The sequence below is a fragment of the Pongo pygmaeus genome, chromosome 1 (genome assembly GCF_028885625.2).
Source record: "Pongo pygmaeus isolate AG05252 chromosome 1, NHGRI_mPonPyg2-v2.0_pri, whole genome shotgun sequence".
In the NCBI taxonomy this organism is placed as follows: domain Eukaryota; kingdom Metazoa; phylum Chordata; class Mammalia; order Primates; family Hominidae; genus Pongo; species Pongo pygmaeus.
Genome location: NC_072373.2, coordinates 163,230,368 through 163,255,271, shown reverse-complemented (window position 1 = coordinate 163,255,271; position 24,904 = coordinate 163,230,368). Strand labels below are relative to the sequence as shown.

Here is a 24,904-nt window from a genome sequence, read left to right as displayed (position 1 = left end):
TGGGGTATCCATCCCCTCAAGCATTTATCCTTTGTATTACAAACAATCCAATTATACTCTTTTAGCTATATTTTGAAATGAACAATTATTTTGTTGTGCTACCAAATACTAGTTCTTATTCATTTTTTCTAACCATTTTTTGTATCTCTTAACCCTTCCAGCTTTCCTCCCACACCCCCCTACTACCCTTGCCAGCCTCTGGTAAACCACCTACTCTATCTCCATCAGATCAATTGTTTTAATGTTTAGTTCCCATAAATAAGTGAGAACACATGAAGTTTGTCTTTCTGTGCCTGCCTTATTTCCTTAACATAATGACCTCCAGTTCCATCCATGTTGTTGCAAATTTCAGCATCTCCTTTTTTTTAATGGCTGAATAGTACTCCATTGTTTATATGTACCACATTTTCTTTATCCATTCATCCGTTGATGGACACTTAAGTTGCTTCCAAATCTTGGCTACTGTGAATAGTGCTACAATAAAAATAGGGGTATCTCCTCAATATACTGATTTCCTTTCTTTTGGGTTTTACCCAGCAGTGGGATTGCTAGATTGTATGGTAGCTGTATTTTTAGTTTTTTGAGGAACCTCCAAACTGTTCTCCATAGTGCTTGTACTAATTTACATTCCCACCAAGAGTGTATGAGGGTTCCCTTTTACTCACATCCTTGCCAGCATTTGTTATTGCCTGACTTTTGGATAAAAGCCTTTTTAACTAAGGTGAGATGATATCTCATTGTAGTTTTGGTTTGCATTTCTCTGATGATCAACAATGTTTAGCACTTTTTGTATATGACTGTTTGCCATCTGTATGTCTTCTTTTGAGAAATGTCTACTCAGATCTTTTGCCAATTATTTTAATCAGATTACTAGATTTCTTCCTATAGAGTTGTTTTTCAAATATTTACAAATATTTTCTCCCATTCTGTGGGTTGTCTCTTGACTGTTGTTTTCTTCACTGTGCAGAAGTTAACTTGATGTGATTCCATTTGTCCATTTTTACTTTGGTTGTCTGTGCTTGTGGGGTATTACTAAGAAATCCTTGTCCAGTCCAATATGCTGGAGACTTTCCCCAATATTTTCTTCTACTAGTTTCATACTTTGAAGTTTTAGGTAAGTCTTTAATCCATTTTGATCTGATTTTTGTCCAAGGCAGGAGATAGGGATCTAGCGTCATTCTTTTGCATATGTATACCCGGCTTTCCCTGAACCATACATTGAAGAGACTGTCCTTTCCCCAGTGTATGTTCTTGGCACTATTGTCAAAAATTAGTTTACTGTAGATGTATGGATTTAGTTCTGTGTTCTATTCAGACACATAGATTTCACTGATCTATATATTTGTTTTTACGACAGTACCATGCTGTTTTGGTTACTATAGCTCTGTAATATAATTTGAAGTCAGGTAATGTGATTCCTCCAGTTTTGTTCTCTTTGCTTAGGATGGCTTTGGCTATTCTGGGTCTTTTGTGGTTCCACATAAATTTTAGGATAGTTTTTTCTACTTATGTGAAGAATTTCACTGATATTTTGACAGGGGTTGAATTAAATCTGTAGATTGCTTCAGGAAGTATGAACATTTTAACAATATTGATTTTTCCAATCCATGAACATGGAATAGCTTTCCATTTTCTTGTGTCCTCTTCAATTTCTTGCATCAGTGTTTTATGGCTTTCACTGTAGAGACTTTTCACTTCTTTGGTTAATTTTAAGTTAAAGTATTTTATTTCATTTGTAGCTATTATAAATGGAATTACTTCCTTGATTTCCTTTTCAAATTGTTTGCTATAGCCATATGGAAATGCCACTGATTTTTGTATGTTGATTTTGTATCCTGCAATTTTAGTGAACTTGTTTATCAGTTCTAACAGTTTTTTGGTGGAGTCTTTAGGTTTTTCTAAGTACATGATCATATCATCTGCAAACCAGGATAATTTGACTTCTTTTTCAATCTGGATGCCCTTTCTCTTGTCTGACTGATTTAGCTAGGACTTCCAGTATTACACTGAGTAACAGTGGTGAAAGTGGGCATCCTTGTTGTGTTCTGATCTTAGAAAAAAGGCTTTCCATTTTTCCCTATTCAGTATGACACTACCCATTCATCCGTCATATATTGTTTTTCCTTCTATACTCAGTTTTTTGAGGATTTTTATCATGAAGGGATTTTGAATTTTATCAAATTTTTTTCCACCATCAATCAATTGAAATGATTATTTGGTTTTTGTCCTTCATTCTGTTGATATGATGTATTACATTAATTGATTCGTGTATCCTGAACCATCCTTGCATCCCTGGGATAAATCCCACTTGGTCATGATGAATCATCTTTTTAATTTGTTGTTGAATTTGGTTTGCTAGTATTTTTGTTGAGGATTTCTCCATTACTATTCATCAGTGACACTGGCCTACAGTTCTGTGTTGTGTGTGTGTGTAATGCATCTTTGTCTGATTTTGGTATCAGGGTAATACTGGCCTTGCAGAATGAATTTGGAAGTGTGCCCTCCTCCTCTATTTTTTGGAATAGTTTCAGTAAGATTGGCATTAGTTCTTCTTTAAATGTTTCATAGAATTCAGTAGTGAAGTCATATCCAGGCTTTCCTTTGCTTGGAGAGTTTTTATTACGGCTTTGATCTCATTCCTTGCTACTGGTCTATTCAGGTTTTGGATTTCTACATGATTCAATCTTAGCAGGTTGTATGTGTCCAGAATTTATCCATTTGTTTCAGCTTTTCCAATCTATTGGCATATAGTTGCTCATAGTAGCCAATAATGATCTTTTGAATTTCTGTGGTATCAGTTGTAACATCTCCTTTCTTAGCTCTGATATTATTTATTTGGGTCTTCTTTTTTTCTTAGTCTGGCTAAAGGTTTGTCAATTTTTTCTTTTCAGAAAACCAACTTTTTGTTTCATTAATCTTTTGTGTTGTTTTCTTCATTTCAAATTCATTTATTTCTGCCTGATTTTTATTATTTCTTTTCTTCTACTAATTTTGGGTTTGGAACCCAAAAGAACTTGCTTTTCTAGTTCTTTAAGATGTATCATTAGGTTGTTTATTTGAAGTTTTTTTTTTTTTTTTGATGTAGGCATTTACAGCTGTAAACTTATCCTCTTAGTACTGTTTTTGCTGTATACCATAAGTTTTGCTTTTCCATTATCATTTGTTTCAAGAAATTTTTTAATTTCCATCTTAATTTCTTCATTAACCCATTTGTCATTCAGGAACATATTGTTTAATTTCCATGTATTCCAAAATTCCTCGTTATTAACTTCTAGCTTTATTCCATTGTGGTCAGAGAAGATGCTGGATATTATTTCAATTTTTTGAATGTTTTAAGACTTGTCTTGTGACCTAACATATGGTCTATCCTTGAGAAGGATCCATGCATGTGCTGGGAAAAAGAATGTGTATCCTGCAGCCACTGGATGAAATGTTCCATAAATATTTATTAGGCCCATTTGGTCTACAGTGCAGATTAAATCCAATGTTTCTTTTGTTGATTTTCTGTCTGAAAGATCTGTCCAATGCTGAAACTGGGGTGTTGTAGTTTCCAGCTATTACTGTATTGGGATCTATCTCTCTCTTTAGCTCTAGTAGTATTTGTTTTATATATCGGTGCATTCTTGCATCAGTGTTTTATAGTTTTCACTGTACAGATCTTTCATTTATTTGGTTAATTTAAGTTAATGTATATTAACTTAAAATATATCCGGGTGTTCCAGTGTTGGGTGCGTATACATTTATAACTGTTATATCCTCTTGCTGAATTTACCCCTTTATCATTATATAGTGACCTTCTTTGTCTCTTCTTACAGTTTTTGTCTTAAAATTTATACTGTCTGACGTAAGTATAGCTACTTCTGCTCTTTTTTGGTTTCCATTGGCATGGAATATATTTTTCCATCCCTTTATTTTCAGTCTATGTGCATCTTTACAAGTGAAGTGTGTGTCTTGTAAGCAACAGATCACTGGGTCTTTTTTTTTTTTTTTTCTTTTTTTATCCATTCAGCTACTGTATGTCTTTTGATTGGAGAATTTGGTCCATTTACATTCAATATTATTACTGTTAAATAAGGACTTGCTCCTGCCATTTTGTTCTGGTAGCTCTGTGGTCTTCTCCTCCTTCTTTCCTTCCTTCCTGTCTTCCTTTTAGTGAAGGTGATTTTCTGTGGTGGTACAATTTCATTTCTTGCTTTTCATTTTTTATGTATCTGTTGTATGCTTTTTTATTTGACATTACCATGAGGCTTGCAAACACAACCTAATAACCCAGTATTTTAAGCTGACAACAACTTAACACTGTGCGCATAAACAAACAAGCAAAAAGAAAACTAATAAAAACTCTACACCTTAATTTCATCCCCTCACTTTTTAACTTTCTGTTGTTTCTCTTGATATCTTATTGTACTGTCAATGTGTTGAAAAGTTGTTGTAGGTATTATTTTTGATGGGTTCATCTTTTTGTCTTTATATGTAAAATAAGAGTAGTTTACATACCACAGTTACAGTGTATAAGTAGACATTTTGTTGAAAACTTTTAGTTAAATAAAAATATTTGAAAAAATTTTTAATTTTAAAAATTTTGTTTTTGTTGTTGCCTAGGTTAAGGAAATTAAGAGAGAAAGGGAGTATCTGAGTAAGATTAGCACAAAAACTACACAATCAATACAAAGGGTAAACTCTCATCCAGGGATGCAATCAGATTTTGTCTTTTGTACCAGCTCTGATCAACTGATTCTGGCTGTCTAAACTCCTGTCTTGGTAAACAGTCTCAGGCTATGTGTAAGCATAGCAAGAAAGTGGTGTGACTACTTGGTAATGTCTACAACGAGCACAGGATAACTTAGCACCAATTTACAATTTACCAACCCTAATCTAGTCAGAAGTATGGAAAAATTTCAATGTCCACTTGAGGCAACCATTCCCCATTTCTGAGTCATCAACTCATTTGAAATCTGAACTAAAATCCAAAATGTGACAGATAGTTTCTTAGTGTTTTGATACATCTCTGTTTACCATGAAGTCTAAAAATAAACCACTGAGTTTGCATGTCATGGTAAAGAAAAAAGATTAATAAATGATATTCTATTCCAAAAATTCTTTCCTTGAAAAATTACTAAGAAAAAAATTGAATCCTTATCTGAAAGTAAACTGTTAGGAAACTTGCTAAGGCAGAAAGAAGATAATGTCAGTGGTGCCACCTATATAAAATAATACCTACAGATCATGTCAAAACTACACATTCCAGCTTGCCAAGTAGGTCACTTGCTCTTATTTGAAAAGAGATATCTCAGAGGTAAGAATGGTTAAAAACATAACAGTATCAGTCAAATAATATACTGGCAAAGAGAAAGGTCTATTCATTCATAACTAAAGAATAATTGATCCAACCCACCTGTTTTACATATGGGAACACCAAGGCCCAGAAAACAGAAGGAATCTGTCTCTATGTGGTGAGAATAATTCAGAGTCTGAAAATCAATCTGTATGGTCCACAAAGCAATCCAGAAAAGATGAATAACTCTAAACAGGCTAACTTAACAGCCTAAAATTTCTTCATTATTTAGTCAGCAATGCTTAGCAGGAGACACCTCCAGGCAGACAATTTGTACAGCAACTTTTCCTGTAACTCCCCTAAACCATATCACTAGCCAGTGATATAATGGAGACATTATACAGCGTACCACAGAACTAGCCTTGTGAGATCTACAGCAAGGGGTATATTCTTCCATCCCTATGTAAGAACACCTAGCAGGGTGTGCTGCCAGAAAGCCAAGCTCCAACTCCCGTGACTGAATCACTGGCTTTGTACTAAAAAAAAAAAATCCCATCTGGAGGTAGCAATTAGTAAGTTTAAACACAATCTGTACTGATGCTTTGGAAAGTCATTGGTTAAGTGATGTCCACTCTGCCTTTATCTATGTTAACTAGGTATCTTTTATTAACAGTAAGCTGGTTTTTGCATGAGGTATAGTTTAAAAAAATGTTTTTAAGTTAGAAGATATATGTTTTAAAAACTAAGTGCTGAATATATTTATTTGTTCCTTGGTTTCTGGTAAACCCAGAACTTTGAGAACCTTGGATAAACTTTAAATATGTACACACACACACACACACACACACACACACACACACACACACACTAGATTGGTTTCTTAAAATGCTTTGCCAAGACCTTGCATTATGTGCTCACCGGGATGAGTTTTTCAAATGGAACTTTCCTTTACATTTTTATGGTATTATAATTTCGTTTTTTTCATCCTTGGCCTCCAACTCTTGCTTAAAGGCTGTATCAACCCCATCAACTGCTGTATCCAACTCCTGCCTCTCCGGGGAGCTGACCTTTCAGAGCCCCCTTGCTGGATTCTTGTCCTAACGAAGGGAAGTTTTCCTTATTCTGCCTACTAAATTTAACAGTGAGACTTTCAGAATAATTTGCATCAATTTTGCTTCAGTTTGCAATGTGGGTCAAGAGTCTGCAACTTAGGATAATAACAAACTGACTTGCCATGTCCCCAGTTATTTTCAAATTTAGGGTTAATCACAGGATACTAGTCATTTATAGAAAAACTATCTTTTCCTTATTGTTCCTTTGATATAGTTTTTAAATACATTTACATGGTCCTATAATCAAAAAAATATAGAAAGTTGAATAGTTTGAGAAGTCTCCCTCCCATTCCTGTTCTACTTACCCTGTTCCCACAATATGCACAAAAATTATTTATTAGTTTCATGTATATTTTTCCATACTTTCTTTATTTAAATAAGTGAAAAAATTGTGTGTGTGTGTGTGTGTGTGTGCGCGTGTGTGCATGGGGGGTATTCTTATTTTTCTTTTTATTTTACCCAAAAGGTAGGATACTATATGCACCATTTTGCACTGTGCTTTTTCATTTAACCATTTATCTTGGAGATCTTTTCATTCAATACACAGAAAGTTTCCATTCAAAGTGGCCCCCATTCAAAGTGGGTCAGGAAAGTCTGCAGTCCAACAAATGAGAGCAGTTTATCAGCACTGATTATCGGGGAGTAGTGGGCTCATGCCAGCTGTGAGAATAGCTGCCTGTTTCCACAATGACATGGCTTTTCTCCTCAGAAACTCTGTCTCAACCCCAGAAAGGGCTGTATCTAGAGACTCATTTTACAAGTGATAAAGCTAGGTGGGAGAGCAGAAGGGATTTATCCAAAGTCAGATGGTGGTCAGGCACAGAACTGGAGGTAGCTAGTTTTCTGCATTCTGAGAGCCCTAAATGCTCCCCACTGTACCACTTACATCACAATTTTTTTTTTTTTTTTTTTTTTTGAGACACGGTCTTGCTTTGTCACCCAGGCTGGAGTGCAGTGGCACAATCATGGCTCACTGCAGCCTGGACCTCCTGGGCTCAAGTGACCCTCCCACATCAGCCTCCGCAGTAGCTGGGACTACAGACACACCCGACCATGCATGCTAATTTTTTTGGAATTTTTTGTAGAGATGGGGTTTTGCCATGTTGCCCAGGCTGGTCTTGAATTCCTGGGCTCAAGCAATCTGCTCACCTCCCCAAGAGCTAGGATTATAGGCGGGAGCCACTGCACCCAGCCCTTTGTCACAAACTTTTAAGGACTTGTCACTACCTGCAGAGTAAATGTCAAATTCTTGTGTCTAGCATTGGTCCTAATTTAGAAGGAATCAGGGTGTGGTATGGTGGGAATGGTAATAACACCTGCTTAGAATTTAAAAATTTAGGTTCTAGTCCTCTCTGGGGCCCAGTTTCCCCAACTATGAAATAAGAGGCTCAAACCAGATGTTCTCTAAGGCCTCTGCTAATGTTTCTAAGGTCTTTGACTTCTACCTTCTAATTTGAAGAGTCTGGTCTTTGCAGGTGTGCCTGAGCTCATGCTGTTAGTTCTATCTGGAATGCACCTTTTGTTTCTCTTCCTCCACATTCTTCAAGGTCCACTTTGACTTTTCCTGGTATTTGCCCATTTAAAAAACGCGAAGCACTCTCACCTCAGGACTTGGAACCTGCTGTTCCTCGACCTAGATTAGTCTCCCTCCAAAGGGCCACACAAATTGCTCTCTTAGTCCATTTGGTTCAATGTCTGCTAAAAGAAACTTTATACATTCCCCAAGCAAATTAACTCTTCCAGCTTTCTCAGATTGGCTTCAAGATTTAGAACCATATATCACACCATATTCTTGTCCCAAAGCTGGAGAGTGAGGGGTGCTTCTGCTAGTCGCTAGTCTGCTCCAAAGCCCACAGCCTTTGGAGTCAGGCTTGGGTTTAAATCTTGACTCCACTATTCCCCAATAGTATGATACTGGACAAGTTTCTTAGTCTCTCTGAACCTCTCCTTCCACATTAGTAAAATAGGTATAATTAAAATTTTCTTGACTGTTACAAAAACCACATTATATTAAATATATAAAGTGACTAACACATAATAGGGATTCAATAAACGTTAGTTTCTTGTCCCATTTTTTTTCACAGCCACAAAATACTTATTCAATACTCTTTATTAGAGAAATAGCTGTTTCCTACTTTGCTGTCATTTTTAAGCCTGCTGGCAGGTAGGTCACAGTTCATTAAAACATTTACACGTATATTCAAGATGACCTGGACCAGTTCTTTAAAAGAAAGAGGTATGATGGGGCGGGGGGCGGGGGGGAAACAGCTTCATACGCTGTCAGTCTCCAGCCTTTGGTTCAAGAACAATTTAATAGTCCAACTGCTTTTAAAAATCTCTTTTATTTTAGCTCCCACAAATTTGTAAAAATCACGGTCTTTAGAGTAAATGACCAACATACTTATTCTGAAGAAGTTACTAGCCAGGGGAATCATTAGAAGGAATCTTGGTACAGAAATCCTTGCCATAATTCTGGATTTCCATTTAGTTTGCAGAATTTTGTGAATTCTAACAATATGTTATCAATTTGCCTCCTATATGGGCTTGTTTTAGAGAAAAATTCTTCTCCAGATTTATTTTACTACTCTATTCTGTATTTATTTAGCTAGACATTTGCAGAAAATTGGTAAACACTATATTAGTTGTTCTTTATACGGTTAAGGTGTCACACAATGCTAAACATCTCCTGAGGAAAAAAAGCAAGTTGGGAGTTAAACCAGGATGACAACTGTACACTAAAACTGAGAACTTCTAGCAATGCCTAGCATTTTGTTTAGGATTTGGAGAATTTTACTATTTCAAGATTTTTGTTTCTCAAGGATAGTTTACTACTATTCCTATTTTATAGTTTAGCAGAAATGTAAAAATTCCCTTCCTCTATCCTTCTGGCATGTAAGAAAAGGACACTAGCTGGCAAGCACTATTTTTATGTTGACAGCAAAGCTATTTTGAGTCATCTTAGTACTATCCAATGTTTACGCCAAGAAAAGAGGTTAGCATGACATTAGCAATTTAAAGAGTAAATGCTCAGTTTTTGGTCACTTAATAAGCATATTTCTTTTGAACAACGAAGTCTATCTTTTCATCATAAATAATAATGCAGTTCATCAACATAAGCCATTAAACCATAATTAGAAAGTCCTACCTTTTGTGCATCTCCTGTGAAATACGCAATGGCCAGGGTGGGCAGAATCATGAACAGTGCATTATAATAGAGCAGTCCATATTTTCCCAGCTCCTAGGACAGTAAATAATTAGGTATTTCATCTGCATTTGGTTCTAGCAGATACAACACTGTACAAATTACCACTCAAACCACACACAAATACACAAACACACACACCCTCCCCTACAACATACACAGCAAATGAATTAAGTTAGAAGTTTTGCAAACATTAGGAAATAATCTAAACTTTCATGATCAAACAAAGCAAACTTACAAAATTTTATACTTACTTGAAATAAATTCCTCAAGTGCTTAAGATCAGAGAAATTAAAATGACTACTGGCTGCCTCAAAATAGCAAGTAGAAAAGAGGTTATTTTGAACACATACACACACACACAAACACACACACAGCAATATCAAAACATCTCTCTGAAGCCATTCTCTTTCCAGAACTGAATCAAGAGTCATTGAGTATGTCTTGGGCTTTTCAGAAGCCTAGCACAGTGTCATTTAAGAAAGATGGATGAGGCCGGATACGGTGGCTCACACCTGTAAACTTAGCACTTTGGGAGGCTGAGGCAGATAGATTGCTTGAGCCCAGGAGTTCAAGACCAGCATGGGCAACATGGTGAAACACCGTCTCTACAAAAAATACAAAAACAGCCAGGCGCGGTGGTTCACGCCTGTAATATCAGCACTTTGGGAGGCTGAGGCAGGCAGATCACCTGAGGTCAGCAGTTCAAGACCAGCCTGGCCAACATAGTGAAACTGTCTCTACAAAAATACAAAAATTAGCCGGGCATAATGGTGGGTGCCTGTAATCCCAGCTACTTGGGAGGGTGAGGCGGGAGAATCGCTTGAACCCAGGAGGTGGAGGTGCAGTGAGCCAAGATCTCGCCATTGCACTTCAGCCTGGATGACAGAGTGAGACACTCCATCTCAAAAAAAAAAAAAAAAAAAAAAACCTAGCCGAGCATGGCGGCACGTTCCTGTAAATCCCAGCTACTGCGGAGGCTGATGTGGGTGGATCACTTGAGCCTGGGAGTTCAAGGCTGCAGTGAGCCAAGATCGAGATTATGCCCCTGTACTCCAACCTGGGTAACAGAGCAAGAACCTATCTTAAATTAAGAAAAAAAAAAAAAATAGGCCAGGAATGGTGGTGTACACCTGTAGTCCCAGCTACTCAGGAGACTGAGGTGGGAGGATCCCTTGAACCCAGGAATCCAAGGGAGGCTGCAGTGAGCTCTGATTGTGCCACTGCATTCCAACTTGGGCAACAGAGCAAGACCCTGGCTCAAAAACAAAACAAACAAAAAGCACAAAGCAAACAAACAAAAAAAAGATGGCCAGATTCAGACACACAGACTCAGGCCTAGACCAATACCAACAGACAGCACTTCTCAGTGAAGTATTTCCAAAAATGTGTACATGAAGTACAATGAAGATTAAGATTACTGTAACTACAACTCCTAGAACATGATATGACTCACTGGGTTCTTAGCTACTAGGGAGCAACAAAGGACAACACACATCTTCAAACACAGGGAGCCTATAAGAACTCTGAGTCCACCTTTGATTCACACACTTCTGGGACATTCAGCATGAAGCAGTCTCCTGAAAATGCAGGCCAGGGTTTGAGAGGTGGGAAGTGGGGACAGTGAGGGAGTGGTAAGGATCAGGGCATAACACTTGCCTAACTCCTGTGATTGAAAGATTACTGACTGATGAGAAAAGTCGAACTGCCTTCTCAAAAGCAGCCCTGAAAAACTGGAAATAAATACCCAACAACAGAAAACTAGCTGATTAGGCTGGGTGCAGTGGCTCATGCCTGTCATCCCAGCACTTGGGGAGGCCAAGACAGGCGGATCGCCTGAGGTCAGGAATTTGAGACCAGCCTGGCCAACATACAGAAACCCCGTCTCTAATAAAAATACAAAAATTAGCCTGGCATGGTGGTGCACACCTGTAATCCCAGCTATTCAAGAGGCTGAGGCACAAGAATCACTTGAACCCAGGCGACAGAGGTTGCAGTAAGCTGATGTGCCACTGCACTCCAGGCTGGGCGACAGTGAGACTCCATCTCAAAAAAAAAAAAAAACAAAGGAAAACTAGCTGATTAGATGATTAGACTATAACTAGCTGTACAATGAAACATTACACAGCCACTAAAAATGTTTAATGATGCTGATTGACATAAAAAGGTGTTCAAGAAATGGTATTAAGCGAAAAATACAAGTTAGAAACTATATCATCCCTCTTTTGCTTAAAATTTTAACATACAGATAAGTGTGCACACACATACACATACACACACAAAATAATGGATATCCACCAAAACAGTGCTTCTCGCTCTATGATAGTACTAAGGGAGATTTATGTTTTCTTCCTCTTGCTTATCCATGTTTTCTACTACTTCTATCATAAACATGCATTATTTTATGTAATATTTTAAAGTTAAAAAGTTTTAAATTCGATAGCCACATTCAGGTCTAAAATGCAGCACAAAATCTTTATGCCATATGACTCATACTCAATGGACTATGATTGTAAGCAGTCCTGATATTATCAGTAATAAAACTCCTGACTGGCTGCCCTGCCTATGGAGTAGCCATTCTTTTGTTTCTCTACTTCTAAAAACAAAAGAAAACAAGAAAACTCCTGATGTATTAAAAAGCACCTCAGCATGGCCGTACTGCCTTACTGCCTCTGGGATAAACCAAGTAACTGATTGCTTATGGTCACCACAAGCATCAGTGTAAAGGTGTGCCTCATGTGTACGGCAGCAAAAAAAAAAGCCATACTGGGACTGCCTTTAAGAAGGGTGCCCCGTCAGCCAGAGGCATGAGTGTTATCCAGGAAGTAGAGGATATGCATGGAGGCACACATACACACAAATACACATCATCCAGTAACTGACAAACAGCAAAAACTTAAATGCCAAAACTTCTGTTTTTCTTTATACATTTTAATTGTTTTGAATGTGTTTCTCCCTGCCTTCTCAAATAAAGTACACTGACTAAAACTAGATTTAGGGCATCATCATAAACATGTATTATTACGTCTTATGATACATTGTTATGCATCATGAATCTGTATTATTATGTTTATGTATTATGTTCTTATTCAGTGTTGCCCTTACTGCTGTTTAATAGACCCTACATCTTTTTTTTCTTTTTCAGTATTTCTGTCTTTTATAATCTGACTGTTTCTCTTGTTAGCTGACCTTTTATACTGCTGGTAAACATCTCTGCCTCTAAATAGAACTCTACCTTCTAGTTTGTTGCTTGTAAGATATGAGCTAGGAGAAGTAATCAAGGAACTTAAAAGTTCTAGTACAAATAAGTCATAGTCATTTCTAAGTGAGAAACTGAAGGGCTCTCCTAGGAATAAAACACTCAGAAACTTTCTTGATTTTTTTTCTAGGTTCTAGGATATACTATAGATTGTACTAATATGGTAGCCACTAGCCACATTTAGCTATTTCAATTTAATTATAATCACATAAAACTACTGATTTCAGTTTCTCAGTTATTTTTAAGTGCTCAAGGGTCATGCATGGCTAATGACCAGTTAATGGAAAGCAGAAATATAAATTTTCAATGTCACAGAAAATTCTATTAACAGTGCTGTTTTAGACAACTGAAGCTGCTGGACAAATAAAATGTCATTAATAGTATCTATTTTCCAAAACAGCAAATGGGCTGAAGAAAAGAGTAAGATCAATCACTAACCGCTATCTTTTCTCTAGCTATTTTAAAAACATAAAAATTCTTACTAGTAGCTTCCATTAAAATGCAACCATCATATAGATTCATCAAAGCAAATAAATGGAGGCCAAGACATGTATATTTAAAGAAAATGGATTGGAAACAAATCAACACCGTCCTTGGTTCTTCAAGCCTGTTCCAAAAACAAACAAACAAACAAAAAAAAACTATCTGCAAAATAATGAAACCTACTGGGATAGACATTCAATCTATACTTGTTTTCTAGAGGAGCAGGCAAAGCCCCTGGCCAAGGCAAGGTCAATTCAATACCAATAGTACTATCAAGCAGGTAGGACACTTGTATTTATTTATTATCTAAGCTCCCAAAAAAGAGCTTAAGTAGTTTCAGAAACATTCTACGCATTATAGAAAAGACTAAAAACTAAGCAGTTAAAGTCATCTGACTAAAGAGAAAATATGGGTAGGAAAATAAGATAAAGTCATGGTCAGTTACAAGATGTAATTATGAGATAAAAATGTACCAGCTACTCAGGAAAAACTATGGTGACATCTAAGATAAGTATCTCATATGAGTCCTCAGATAGGATACATTATGATATCAAGGACAATTCCTTCAATTAGCAACCCTAGGATATATAAAGTTGAGGTTCATTTAGTTGTTTCTTACAGTAATGTAATCTCATAACATAATGTTGCAAAAGCAATATGATTCAAATACTCAGCTTTCTAATAATCTGGCTTGATCCAAAAATAATATATTTAAAGTATATAGTAAACAAACAAACAATATCTGGTAAAGCCAAGGCCAGGAAACACTGTGTTGCCCCTAAGAGAGACAGAGATATTAATGTTCCCTAAAATTTCCCATTATTTATAGGGCAAATACATAAAGGCCATTTCTGTTTTGCAGCCCCTTCCAACATTCATTTCCCTTCAAGCCTGCCCAAAGGTTTCCAGGTAGTTCTCTTTCTGCCTCCCAGGTCCCCCGGAAAGTCCTCTTGAATACAGCTATGAACATTTAAAGACACTGCAGTGAACACGCTTTACTTTCCCTACCCCACACAAAGTCAAAATTCATGCAATCCCAGAAAAGCCTGGAATAAAACCTAATTGCTAATTAATTAAAAAATAAAGTTTCTTATATGAACATCAAAGTGCAGGAATTTTACCCTCAGAGAGCCACTATGTCTTTCTCATCCCTGGTAAGTACTTTCTTTATTCCCCACTTTTTCTCCGATGAATTGACATTCCAACATCAGTACACATCTGTTAAAGCTTTAGATTGCTACTTACTTTTGAATCTAATTTTTGTTTTACGTATGCACCATTTGCTGCTGTCAGGACATCGTTTATCAGAATAAAAACATATCCTTCCAGATCAAATGCCAAGTCAGAGCTGCAAAACATAAGCAACACTTTAAGAACAACTTAAAGAACACGCATTTAATTTTAAATAGATATGAGCTAAAATATTTACAAGAACATATTCTCATCTAGGGAAGTGAATATTAGGCATTTTATCAGCTACTAGTATTTCTTGATTTCTGGTCATAGTTTGCAATTTCACCTCAATAAGGGATTCCTCAGAAATAAGAGGCACTAACATTTAAACATATAATTAGCAACAATCATTCATGTCATTTAATAGCACACTGCTCTGCATTCAAAGCCAGATGACAACAAGCACCAAATTACCATTAAGTACATCTGTGAAGCAGGCAGAGCAGGCAGAGCTCAATTTCATAGACAAGAAAACCAAAAGGACGAAGCTGTTAACAAGTCATTTTCTGAAGGTCCACATGAAAGGTAGGACTATCTTGCATAGGCAGCTGGGCCCCTGGGTGAAATTTCTGAAGTGTGGATCATGGTTAGTTCTGAGATCAAGCTAGAACAATGTCTAAGCACATAGCAGGAACTCAAATACTTAAATAGTGCTCAATGAACCTGTGAAGTACAACTTGGGGGTTTAGGGAAACTGAAAATTTCTGGAACTTAGAGTACCAGGCACAAGGTAAGAATTTAGTAAATTAAACAGAATAAATGAAAATCTGAGAAAGGTATGCCTTCAGCATACTTCAGCACCATAGCTAAAATAGTGGCTCCACAGACTATGATTTTGCAGAGATACTGTATAGGAACCAAGACTTACCTAATGAGTTCTATGCCACTGTAATTTTAGGCAGGCCTAACTTAATGCACACTCCCTACCCCAAGCAGTCTAACAACCTTCTGACTGACTCCAGAGGTCTGAGTTCCTTTCCTTTCAATCTTTTTCCAAGTCAAAGGGTCTAACCAGATAAGGCTGGTCCAGACAGTAATCCTTTTCAGAAGTTTTTTGTAGACCCAAGAAAGCCCTGAGGAACCCCTGTTGTTTGGTACAATTTTGGGTCCCATCAGCTTCAAGGAAATGTTTCAAAGACTAGCAGGGCACCTCTAAAAAGAAAGGTAGGAGGCTAGTATAGAATTTTTCTCCAAGGGGGGAATATGACATAAAAGGAAAAGCAGTTAGCTATATAGCCAATTTCTAGTAACCAATTATGCCACTCTTTTTTAGAATGAAATTTTACTTGGAGACTGGACTTGTAAAATAGGACTGGACTGATAATATTTTCTTCCACTTATACTACGGGAATGTGATGAAGGTAAATGAGTCCATTCAAGAAGTACACTGGAACTCCTGGATGGAAAACATAAGTCTGGCAGAATATGTGGCATTAGCAAATACATATATGCATGCCCTAGGCTGATTAAAATGTTGTAGAAGACTTCTAGCAATCATTATAATTTTCTCAGTCTGTAGGTATACATTTCCCTCATGTATTTTAAAACTAAAACTTAAGAAAAACGGGAAAAGCTTTAATAACCTAATAGAATATCTAAGTTATGGCATTTGTGACATATCTTATGTGAGGCCAATTAAAGCAATGTTATTATTCATTATTCGAAAAGGCAAGCAAATGTTTCACAGTCATTTTCCTCACCTCACAGAAGAGGAGACATGCTTTTCTTTAGCAGCATGCAAAATTCAGAAATGCCAGGCCAGGCGTGGTGGCTCACGCCTGTAATCCCAGCACTTTGGGAGGCCAAGACAGGCAGATCACGAGGTCAGGAGATTGAGATCATCCTGGCTAACATGGTGAAACTCCGTCTCTACTAAAAATACAAAAAATTAGCTGGGCGTGGTGGCGGGCACCTGTAGTCCCAGCTACTTGGGAGGCTGAGGCAGGAGAATGGCGTGAACCCGGGAGGCAGAACTTGCAGTGAGCCGAGATCCCACCACTGGACTCCAGCCTGGAAGACAGAGCGAGACTCCATCTCAAAAAAAAAAAAAAAAAAAAAAAAAAAGAAATGCCATATGGTTTACAAAAACACACAGGCTCTGAGGAAAGCCACAGATTCAAATTTCAGCTCTGCCATTAGCTCTGTGACCTTAAGCAAGTTACTGAAGTTTTAGTTTCTTCAACTATAAAATAGGAAAATTATACCCATACCTCTCAGAGGTGTTGTGAAGAATACACAATAAGATGTGTAAAATGCCAAACATATTGTGTGGCACATGCTATGTATTCAGCACAACAACAGTAACAAATTCTAAATTACATCAATTTAAATTTTAACAATCCCAAGAATCTTATTTTTGTCAACCTTTATCTTAATACAGCCAAAAAGATTTAACCTTTTCAAGAGTCTTCTAGATGCTTTTCAAAGATATAATTCTTATTTAGGCTATAAAAAACTGTTATTGATAAGTAATCATTTATTATCAATAATTATTGACAATTTATAATGTGCTAGTAATAGGCCCACATCTTACCTGGCAGCTACAAAGGCTCCAATAATCATTGCAAATACAGTCATTTTAATACCCCAAGAAAAAGTCTTCCTATAAAATAAAAAATTTTAAAATACACACATGACTTTATTCCCACACTCATTTTACAACAGAAGCAAAAAATGTGATATGCTTTCTCAAAAGCTATAAACAATCATATTTTAAACATTTCTGAGAAACTGGATATTTAAAAGAACCCCTTTGATAAAGCAAAAATTTATTGTTGTATGTTATTACACCCACTTTTAAAATTTTCACCTATTGTTACTATTAGTGAGTTTGAATTTTGTAAGGCAGAATTTCTTTAACAGAAATATGTCACATTCATTTGTAGTAAAAGGAGCTAAGACATGAACACTATTTAAAACCTATACCTATGATTCTGATCCAGCTTCTCCCAGTGGCAGTAGTACAGAAATTCTAGAAAGTAAATCTCACATTCAGGTAAGATTTTCAACTCCAATTCATAACCTTCCCAACTACCACTCCCACAAACTATCAATTCCAGCAGCCAAGAGAGAAGGTTGCTTAAACTTCTCAAAAAGTAAGGTAGGAACAAGACAAATAATTTAATATCTCACATATGCTGGGCACCTTTTCAAGGTGATTTAAAGAACAGATATATTAGAAACTTAGCTCACTTGAGTAAAACTCCTTCAGCAAACATTGTAAACAGGATGGAGAACCTTCTCAGAACTGTAAACATTGGCAAGCTGGAAAAAAAAAAGATAATTAGGTAAAATAGAATTTAACAATTTGTTTTAAACTAAGATGTTCCAAATTGGTAGTTAAAATAATGCTATTCTTCCATTATGGAAATTCCATACTGATTCATTTATGGTTAAACCCCTGCTTCTCTCTAGAAACAATTCCTACTTGAAAGCCTATAAGAGTTGCTTTTAAAAAACTACTAGAAGTGAGAAACGTTAAATTAACTACAAAACTTTATCCTGCTAATTATGCAAAGCCCTAAGCTGTAAATATGTCAGTTTTTAATAGAAAAAGGCTTCCTTCTCATTTTTTCACTAGTCTAACCTCCCTTCCCACCCCCTAGACCAGCCAAAAACCATCTATGAAAATCTTACCCCATGAAATGCCTTGACTGTCATTTTGTGGATGTAATTTTGTCTTCATCTAAATTCCCAGAGCATTTTGCTTGTACTAATCAAACATACAGCCTCTTGCAATATAGTTATTTCTGAATATATCTTATCTCACTCCAAAGTGCCTTATACTTAGCTGGCAATCAAAGATAGGTGTGAATGAATGGCTGGATGAGATGGATGAAAAAAAGCAAACTCTACACAAGGAGCACTTTGCAGAAGGCCTGCATTTCTTTCCTGGTGGGTAATGAAATGGAAAAAAATGTGCCACCCATGATAAATCTGACTTCCTTGGAACCTTCTTCAGAGATACCATCTTGGTCATTCTGTCAGGTTTCTTGGGTTTTAAAGGAAGAAATGAAAAACACCTTGTCCCTGATCCTCAGAAATCTCTCCATTCTATTTTACAATGCCAGGGTTTCAGCTTGTGTGGTAGTGGTGAAGCCACTGGGTTTCTGTTAAATGCTTTCTCTATTTGTGTCATTTTAATACCACACACAACCAATACGTACACTACAACAAGAGCAGAAGCCAGAAACCGGGAGGTTAGAGGGAAAGACAGTGTTACCACGGAGAGGAGAGCTACTGCTTCTTTCTGAAAATAAGTATGTTGCCTCTACAGTTACATGCCATGGGTAAGATATTAATAATATTTTTATCAGGGTTCTAGCTGATGTTACCTTACTTCACATGAAAAGAAAAACTGCAAAAGTTCTTGTGCCTACCCTCTAATTTTGCTGTGTGGAAGTTGCCTAAAATATTTATGAACTATATTAAAGAACTGAAATCCCAGAAGCCTAGTACATATCTTCACTATTGTAGCTCTAGAAAAATAATAAAAATTTCCTATCATAGCATTTTATAACATTTTAAGACTTCTAACATCAAAATGAGGGGTAAAAAAACAAAAACAAAAAACTTCTCTTTCTCTTCAAAGAAAAGAGCATAAACTATAAACTAAAACCTTTGGCACCACCTTCATTATTTAGTAGTAATAGAAGCTTTCTGGTCCTTTCATTTTTTTCCAGAATCAATAACAATGTGTTAAATATTTGACATTCAAGTACAATTTTAAGAATACATTAACCTCAGTAGTAAAATAAAGTTATCCATACTTCAGTTTCTTTGTGCTGAACAGTCCCGTGATTTGGTTCCCAAAATATAGTAGAGGTAGTGGAAACGTCTAGAAAATTTAAAAAAGGATAACAAAACTCAATAATAAAGACAGCTAAAACAAGGTCCTTTCAAACAGAAACAATTTTGTTTATATGATCAAAACTTTTTCCACTTAAAACATAAGATTAGTTATCATACACAATTTTGACACCCAAACACCCAAACAACACTTATGCTTGGATAAACAACATTACTATAGCAGAAAGAAAGGGAGGAAGGCAGGGAGAAAAGACAGAAATATGAATATGATCAATGTGAGACAGAAACATCATTTGCTGTAAAATATGATAATGTATTAGAGCCCATAGCTCTAATGTCAGCAGAAAAAGTAAAGGCATTTCATCTTCGTTTGGAGTCAAGCAGAGGCAGACAGTATAAAATAAGCCCAGAGAATAATGAATGCAGGATACACTGGCTAGATGGATAGAGAAACTGCAAAACTATTGTACCTCAACAAGTGTGCATTAATTAAAAACAGAAGAATATTCCTAGGTTATTTTTTCTCTTAAGTTTAAAGAGATTGTAGGCCTTCTTTGACACATATCACTACTTTTATTCTTTACATTCATTATAACCACTCTAGACTGGGCAATTTTGAGGCTGCAATTTTTAAATACGCAAGGCACTGATAAAATATGTGAATACATACTGACTTCATTTCACAAAATAAAGTATCGCTTTTCTTCTTTTACCTTTCGAGGTACGTTTCTGTCAAGGTCAGGAAACTTGACTACTCTGAGCGCCTTTCCCACCCAGAGAACTGCCACTGTGGCCACCATCTGTAAACAGAGAACACAGATTCACTGTTCTACACATAAAGACACACACAGAAGTTCTAACAACATAAACCACGTAATGGTGAGGATTCCAACTAACCTGGCCAAGTCCAACACATAGTGAGGAGGGAAATCTACAAAAAGGGCAAAGAAAAAAACAAGATCAGAACAAATCTAACTTAGCTCCGTGAATTCAATTTGCACATCGGCAACGTTAATAAGGCATTCCGATACAAGCCACACCAACGTCCGCCCCTAAATCAAACAAAAATCTTGGGAGAAAATTCCCTGCCTGTTGGTTGTCAGGCCACCCCGCTGATGTAGCCTCGGGCGGCCGCTTGTCTCATCTTGTCCGAGTCTACAATTTCAGTCCGCTGCCTGCAAAGGATTTCTCAAGGCAGTGCAGATACAGACCTCTGCAACGGTTTCACATACCTTTAAAAAACAAAACAAAAAAAAAAAAACTTCTGCCTCTGGGTTCCAGTGTTAGCAAGGGAATAATTGTCCGCGGGGGTGAGGATGCGTACGTCCCCAGAGGCTGTCAGCGGGTGCAGGGGACACTGAAGCCCCGGCCCCCTGTCCAGGCTGCGGAGGAGGGAGGCTTCCCTCGCTCTCCTCCCTGATCGACAGGCATAAGGGCTCAAAAGTCACCAAGCGAGTCACTTTGCTCCATCTCTCTGAAGGGCAGGGTTTTCGGGGCGGTGAGCCCAGGGCATGGCAAGCAAGCCCCAAACGCGCCGGGCCGGCCGGAGCTCCGCGCAGGGAGCGGACCCCTGCCACAGGCCTGCGCGCCAGGCGGGCTCCGCTGCCCCGGCCGCGCGCGTCAGCCGCCCGCCCTCCCCAGCTCCCGCCCAACTTTGTTCGGCTTTAACTTTGGCAGTCAAAGTCCAGGGAGCCGGCTCCCCGCCGCCGCCGCCGCCGCAGCCGCCCGCTCCTCCTCCGCGGCCTCGGCCGCCGCCGCCTCGGCCCTACCTGTAATTGGTGAGCACGCTCTTATTCACCACCACGATCAGGAAGGAGCTCACGCCGTAAAAGCCGGCGGCCAGCAGCTTCAGAAAAACGGTCAGCGTTTCGGCCGACGCCATCCCCAGCTCCTCCTCATCTCGGAGTGTGGAGGATTTCGCGGGGGCTTCTCCTTTAACCCGAGCATGCTGACGTCTATGAACTTCCGCCATGGCTGCCGCAGCGGCGCTGGCTTGGCGGCGGGGCCTAGCGGCTCGGGGGCCTGCAGCGGCGGCTCCCAGGGGACTCGAGGAGTTGGGGACCGCAGACTAGGCCAGCTGCGCGCTCGCCGCCTCGACTCCCCGCTTGGCCGCCGCCCGTCCCCGCCCAGGGGCAGGGACGCCGGGGTTCACACCCCTGGAGACTTTGCTCGGGCATTGTGCAACGCGAGGTCAGAGGGTAGGGCCGCGCCGGGCTTAGCCTGGGCAGGGGTTGGAGAGAGCCTGGAGAAGGGGCAGTGGCGACCCCCCTGCCCGAGGCGGACAAGGAGAAGCCAGGGGAACTACATCGAGACACCAGAGCGCCGAGTGACAAACCACAGACGCCGGGTGACAGTCGCCGTGCGCTTGCGCACGAGCACGCGCTTGGTCTCTCCGCGGGGCGCGTACCTGGGGCGGGGGAGTCTGGTGGCAGAGGGGCTGGAAGGCCGTATTCTCCAGATAACTGCCGCAACTAAGTGCAGATCCTCCTCCCCTCTGTTACAGGTGGCCGGCCAAGTAGTTACAGTACACTGCGTCTAGACTAATTTTGAATGCTCTTTTAGTCTCTCTTGGAGGGGTTAAAAACCCTTCAAAAGTATCAGATATGGATCAACAGTAAACACTCAACGAAATTTCATTCTGCAATGCCTCGGGCTTCTTACACTTTCTGAACCCAGAAAACACCAAACAATACTTTCTTTTCAGATTGAGAAGTTTTGTTTGTTTGTTTTAAGAAAAATGTTGACATATCCCAAAAAGTAGCAAGATAAGCAGCTTGGGGATTGGTGAAAGCACAAGGTGTTTGGAGCCTAAAAGACTTGATTTCCAATGGTAGGATTCCTAGAAATAACGACCTCCCACCCCCGACACACACACTCTTTATTGTGTGTCTTGGACCAATTAGATGACCTCCCTGAACCTGATCTCTGTGGATGTGTAGCTAGCAAAGAGCTAGTTTTCGGTAAATGGTAGTCATTATTGTATAACAGAAGCAAATCATTATGATCGGTTTAAGCAAAGAAATTACGTATTGAACTTTAATAGATTAGGAAAGAAGAACTTTGAATTATTTTTCTAAGTGCTTGGTCTGTATCTTTTTAAATTTCTTCTTTTTTTTATTTTTTTATTTTTATATTTTGGTAAACCAGGTATAGTGGTTCACACCTGTAATACCAGCACTTTGGGAGCAGGTGGAATGCCTGAGCCGGGGAGTTTGAGACCATGCTGGGCAACAAAGTGAGACCCTGTCTCTACAAGAAAATAAAAAAATTAGCCAGATGTGGTGGTGCACGCCTGTGGTCCCAGCTACTCAGGAGGCTGAGGTGGGCGGATGGCTTGAGCCCAGGAGGTCAAGGCTGCAGTGAGCTATGATCATGCTACTGCACTCCAGCCTGGGCAACAGCACAAGACCATCTTAAAGAAATAAATAAATTGTGGCAAAATATACAAAGTATAAAATATCATTTTAACCCTTTTTGAGTATACAATTGCATGGCATTAACTGCATTCACATCGTTTTGCAACCATCATCACTAATCCATCTTTAGAACTTTTTCACCATCCCAAAGTGAAACTCTTTCCCCTTTAAACAATCACTCCCTGTTTCCCTACTTCCTTCCCTCTCTGCTATTAACCAGTGTTCTACTTTCTGTCTCTGTGAATTTGACTACTCTAGGTGCCTCATAAAAGTGGAATCATGTAGTATTTGTCCTTTTGTGATGAACTTACTTCATTAACATAGTGTCTTCAAGTTTCAGCCACGTTGTAGCATATGTTAGAATGTCATCCCTTTTTAAGGCTGAATAATATTCAATTATATGTGTATAATTGGTTTATATCTTTTGAGTTACCTTGAGAACACCTATGTTCTTCAAGTGTTCCTGAAAAAACTGGCACACAGGATGAGGTTCTTAACGTAGCCTACAAGGTCCTAGATAATGTGGTTCCTACCCACATCTCCAGAGGCACTATTCACATTTCCCTCCCTTAAGGTGCAGATAAATCAACAATGTGGGTTCCGGCTTCTGTGTCTTTACTCTCATTATTCCCCCCATCTGGGCTGCTTTTTCTTTTCCTCCTGTCACCCAGCTCCTGAAAAACTCTTACATTTCCTTCCGTATTTTGGCAGAACATTACCTCTTCTCTGGGCAGCCTTCCTTCACACTGCCCCCCACTTCCCTCTACATAATTGATCTCTCTCCTTTGTGCCTCTCCTACCGCATCTTTATATACCCCCTTTATAGAGTGTCCATCTGCTCCTGCTGCTATAAAAAAATACCTGAGACTGGATAACATAAAAAATAGAAATTTATTTTCTCACACTTCTGGAGGCTGAGAAGTCCAAGATCAGGGTGCTACCTTAACCACTGCATCCTCTGAAGGGGAAGAACACCATGTCCTCACATGGCAGAAGGGACAGAAGGTCAGAAAGGGACAAACACTGTGTGAAACCTCTCTCATAAGGCATGAATCCTACTCACAAAGGCAGAGCCCTCGTGACTTAGTCACCTCCTAAAGGGCCTGCCTCTTAATAATATCACATTGGTGATTAAGTTTCAACATATGAATTTTGGAGGACACATATAGACCATAGCAAAGGGGCTCTGCATTACATGTTTACATATCACTGTCTTCTACTAGACAGTTGCTTCTTGAGGACAGGGGCAGGCAAGGATGCCTAACACAGTTTAGATATTTTAGTTGATTGAATCAATGAAAACAAGGAAAATGATTAAATTTTTTCCTTGACTGCTAGCTTCAAAAGGAAAAAGAACTAAAACATTGTATTTTAAGAAACATCCTTGTAAAAAAAAAATTATAGAAGTAACAATGCCCCTCATAATAAAAAGCAAATATATACATATGTACACATTTTTACACATTTTAAAAAACATATCTGGAATAGAACCAGAGAAGAACACTAATCCTCAAGCCACACACTGCCGCTGACACTTAGTAGTTTTGTGACCTTGGACAAATTACTAGACATCACTGTGCTTCAATTTCCTCACCTGTAAAATGGGGATAACAATATTACCCACCTCATAGAGTTACAATGAGAATTAAATGAGTTAATGAATGTAAAGTGCTTAGAACATAATATGTGTTTATTATAATTACTATTATCGCTAGTATTATTAGGCAGTCTTTCTCTTTTCACTTACTATTCCTTGATGGTCTTTCTGTGGCAACACTTAAACTTAACCTCATTCTTTTCAAAGGCTTCAGAGTATTCCATTAGTTGGATGCATCATCATGTAACACTATAGACATTTAAGTTATTGCTATTTTTCAGTGTACAAACAATCCTTGTCCATTCAACTTCGTGCATGTATAAATTTCTAGAAGTAGAATTGCTTAGTTAAGGCTACTTTTTAATAAAAAAATTAATAGAATTGAGGAAATTCCAAATTAACAACCTCCAAAGAGTTTATACTCATTTTTTATTCCTGCTAACACGGTATGAAAATGAAACCCTCTTTTATAAAGTCAAGAGGGCAGCAATGGAGAACAATGGAAGAAACTTAATATT

The 24,904-nt window shown here is 38.4% G+C and overlaps 1 protein-coding gene across 3 annotated transcripts in view; it reads right to left on the bottom strand.

Moving 5' to 3' along the window:
- Positions 1-21,995, bottom strand: part of SLC35D1 (solute carrier family 35 member D1) — a 55,299-nt gene extending 33,304 nt beyond the window's left edge. For all 3 annotated transcript variants that reach the window (XM_054483755.2, XM_054483760.2, XM_063654389.1), the window contains exons 1-8: positions 21,143-21,995; positions 20,271-20,304; positions 20,087-20,173; positions 19,334-19,401; positions 17,757-17,828; positions 17,098-17,166; positions 14,577-14,679; positions 9,533-9,625 (exon numbers count right to left, since the gene is read on the bottom strand). In XM_054483755.2, coding sequence (XP_054339730.1) covers positions 9,533-9,625; positions 14,577-14,679; positions 17,098-17,166; positions 17,757-17,828; positions 19,334-19,401; positions 20,087-20,173; positions 20,271-20,304; positions 21,143-21,345 — 729 coding nt within the window. In that variant the 5' untranslated portion in view covers positions 21,346-21,995. The remainder of the gene's footprint in view (positions 1-9,532; positions 9,626-14,576; positions 14,680-17,097; positions 17,167-17,756; positions 17,829-19,333; positions 19,402-20,086; positions 20,174-20,270; positions 20,305-21,142) is intronic.
- Between the last annotated feature and the right edge of the window lie 2,909 nt (positions 21,996-24,904).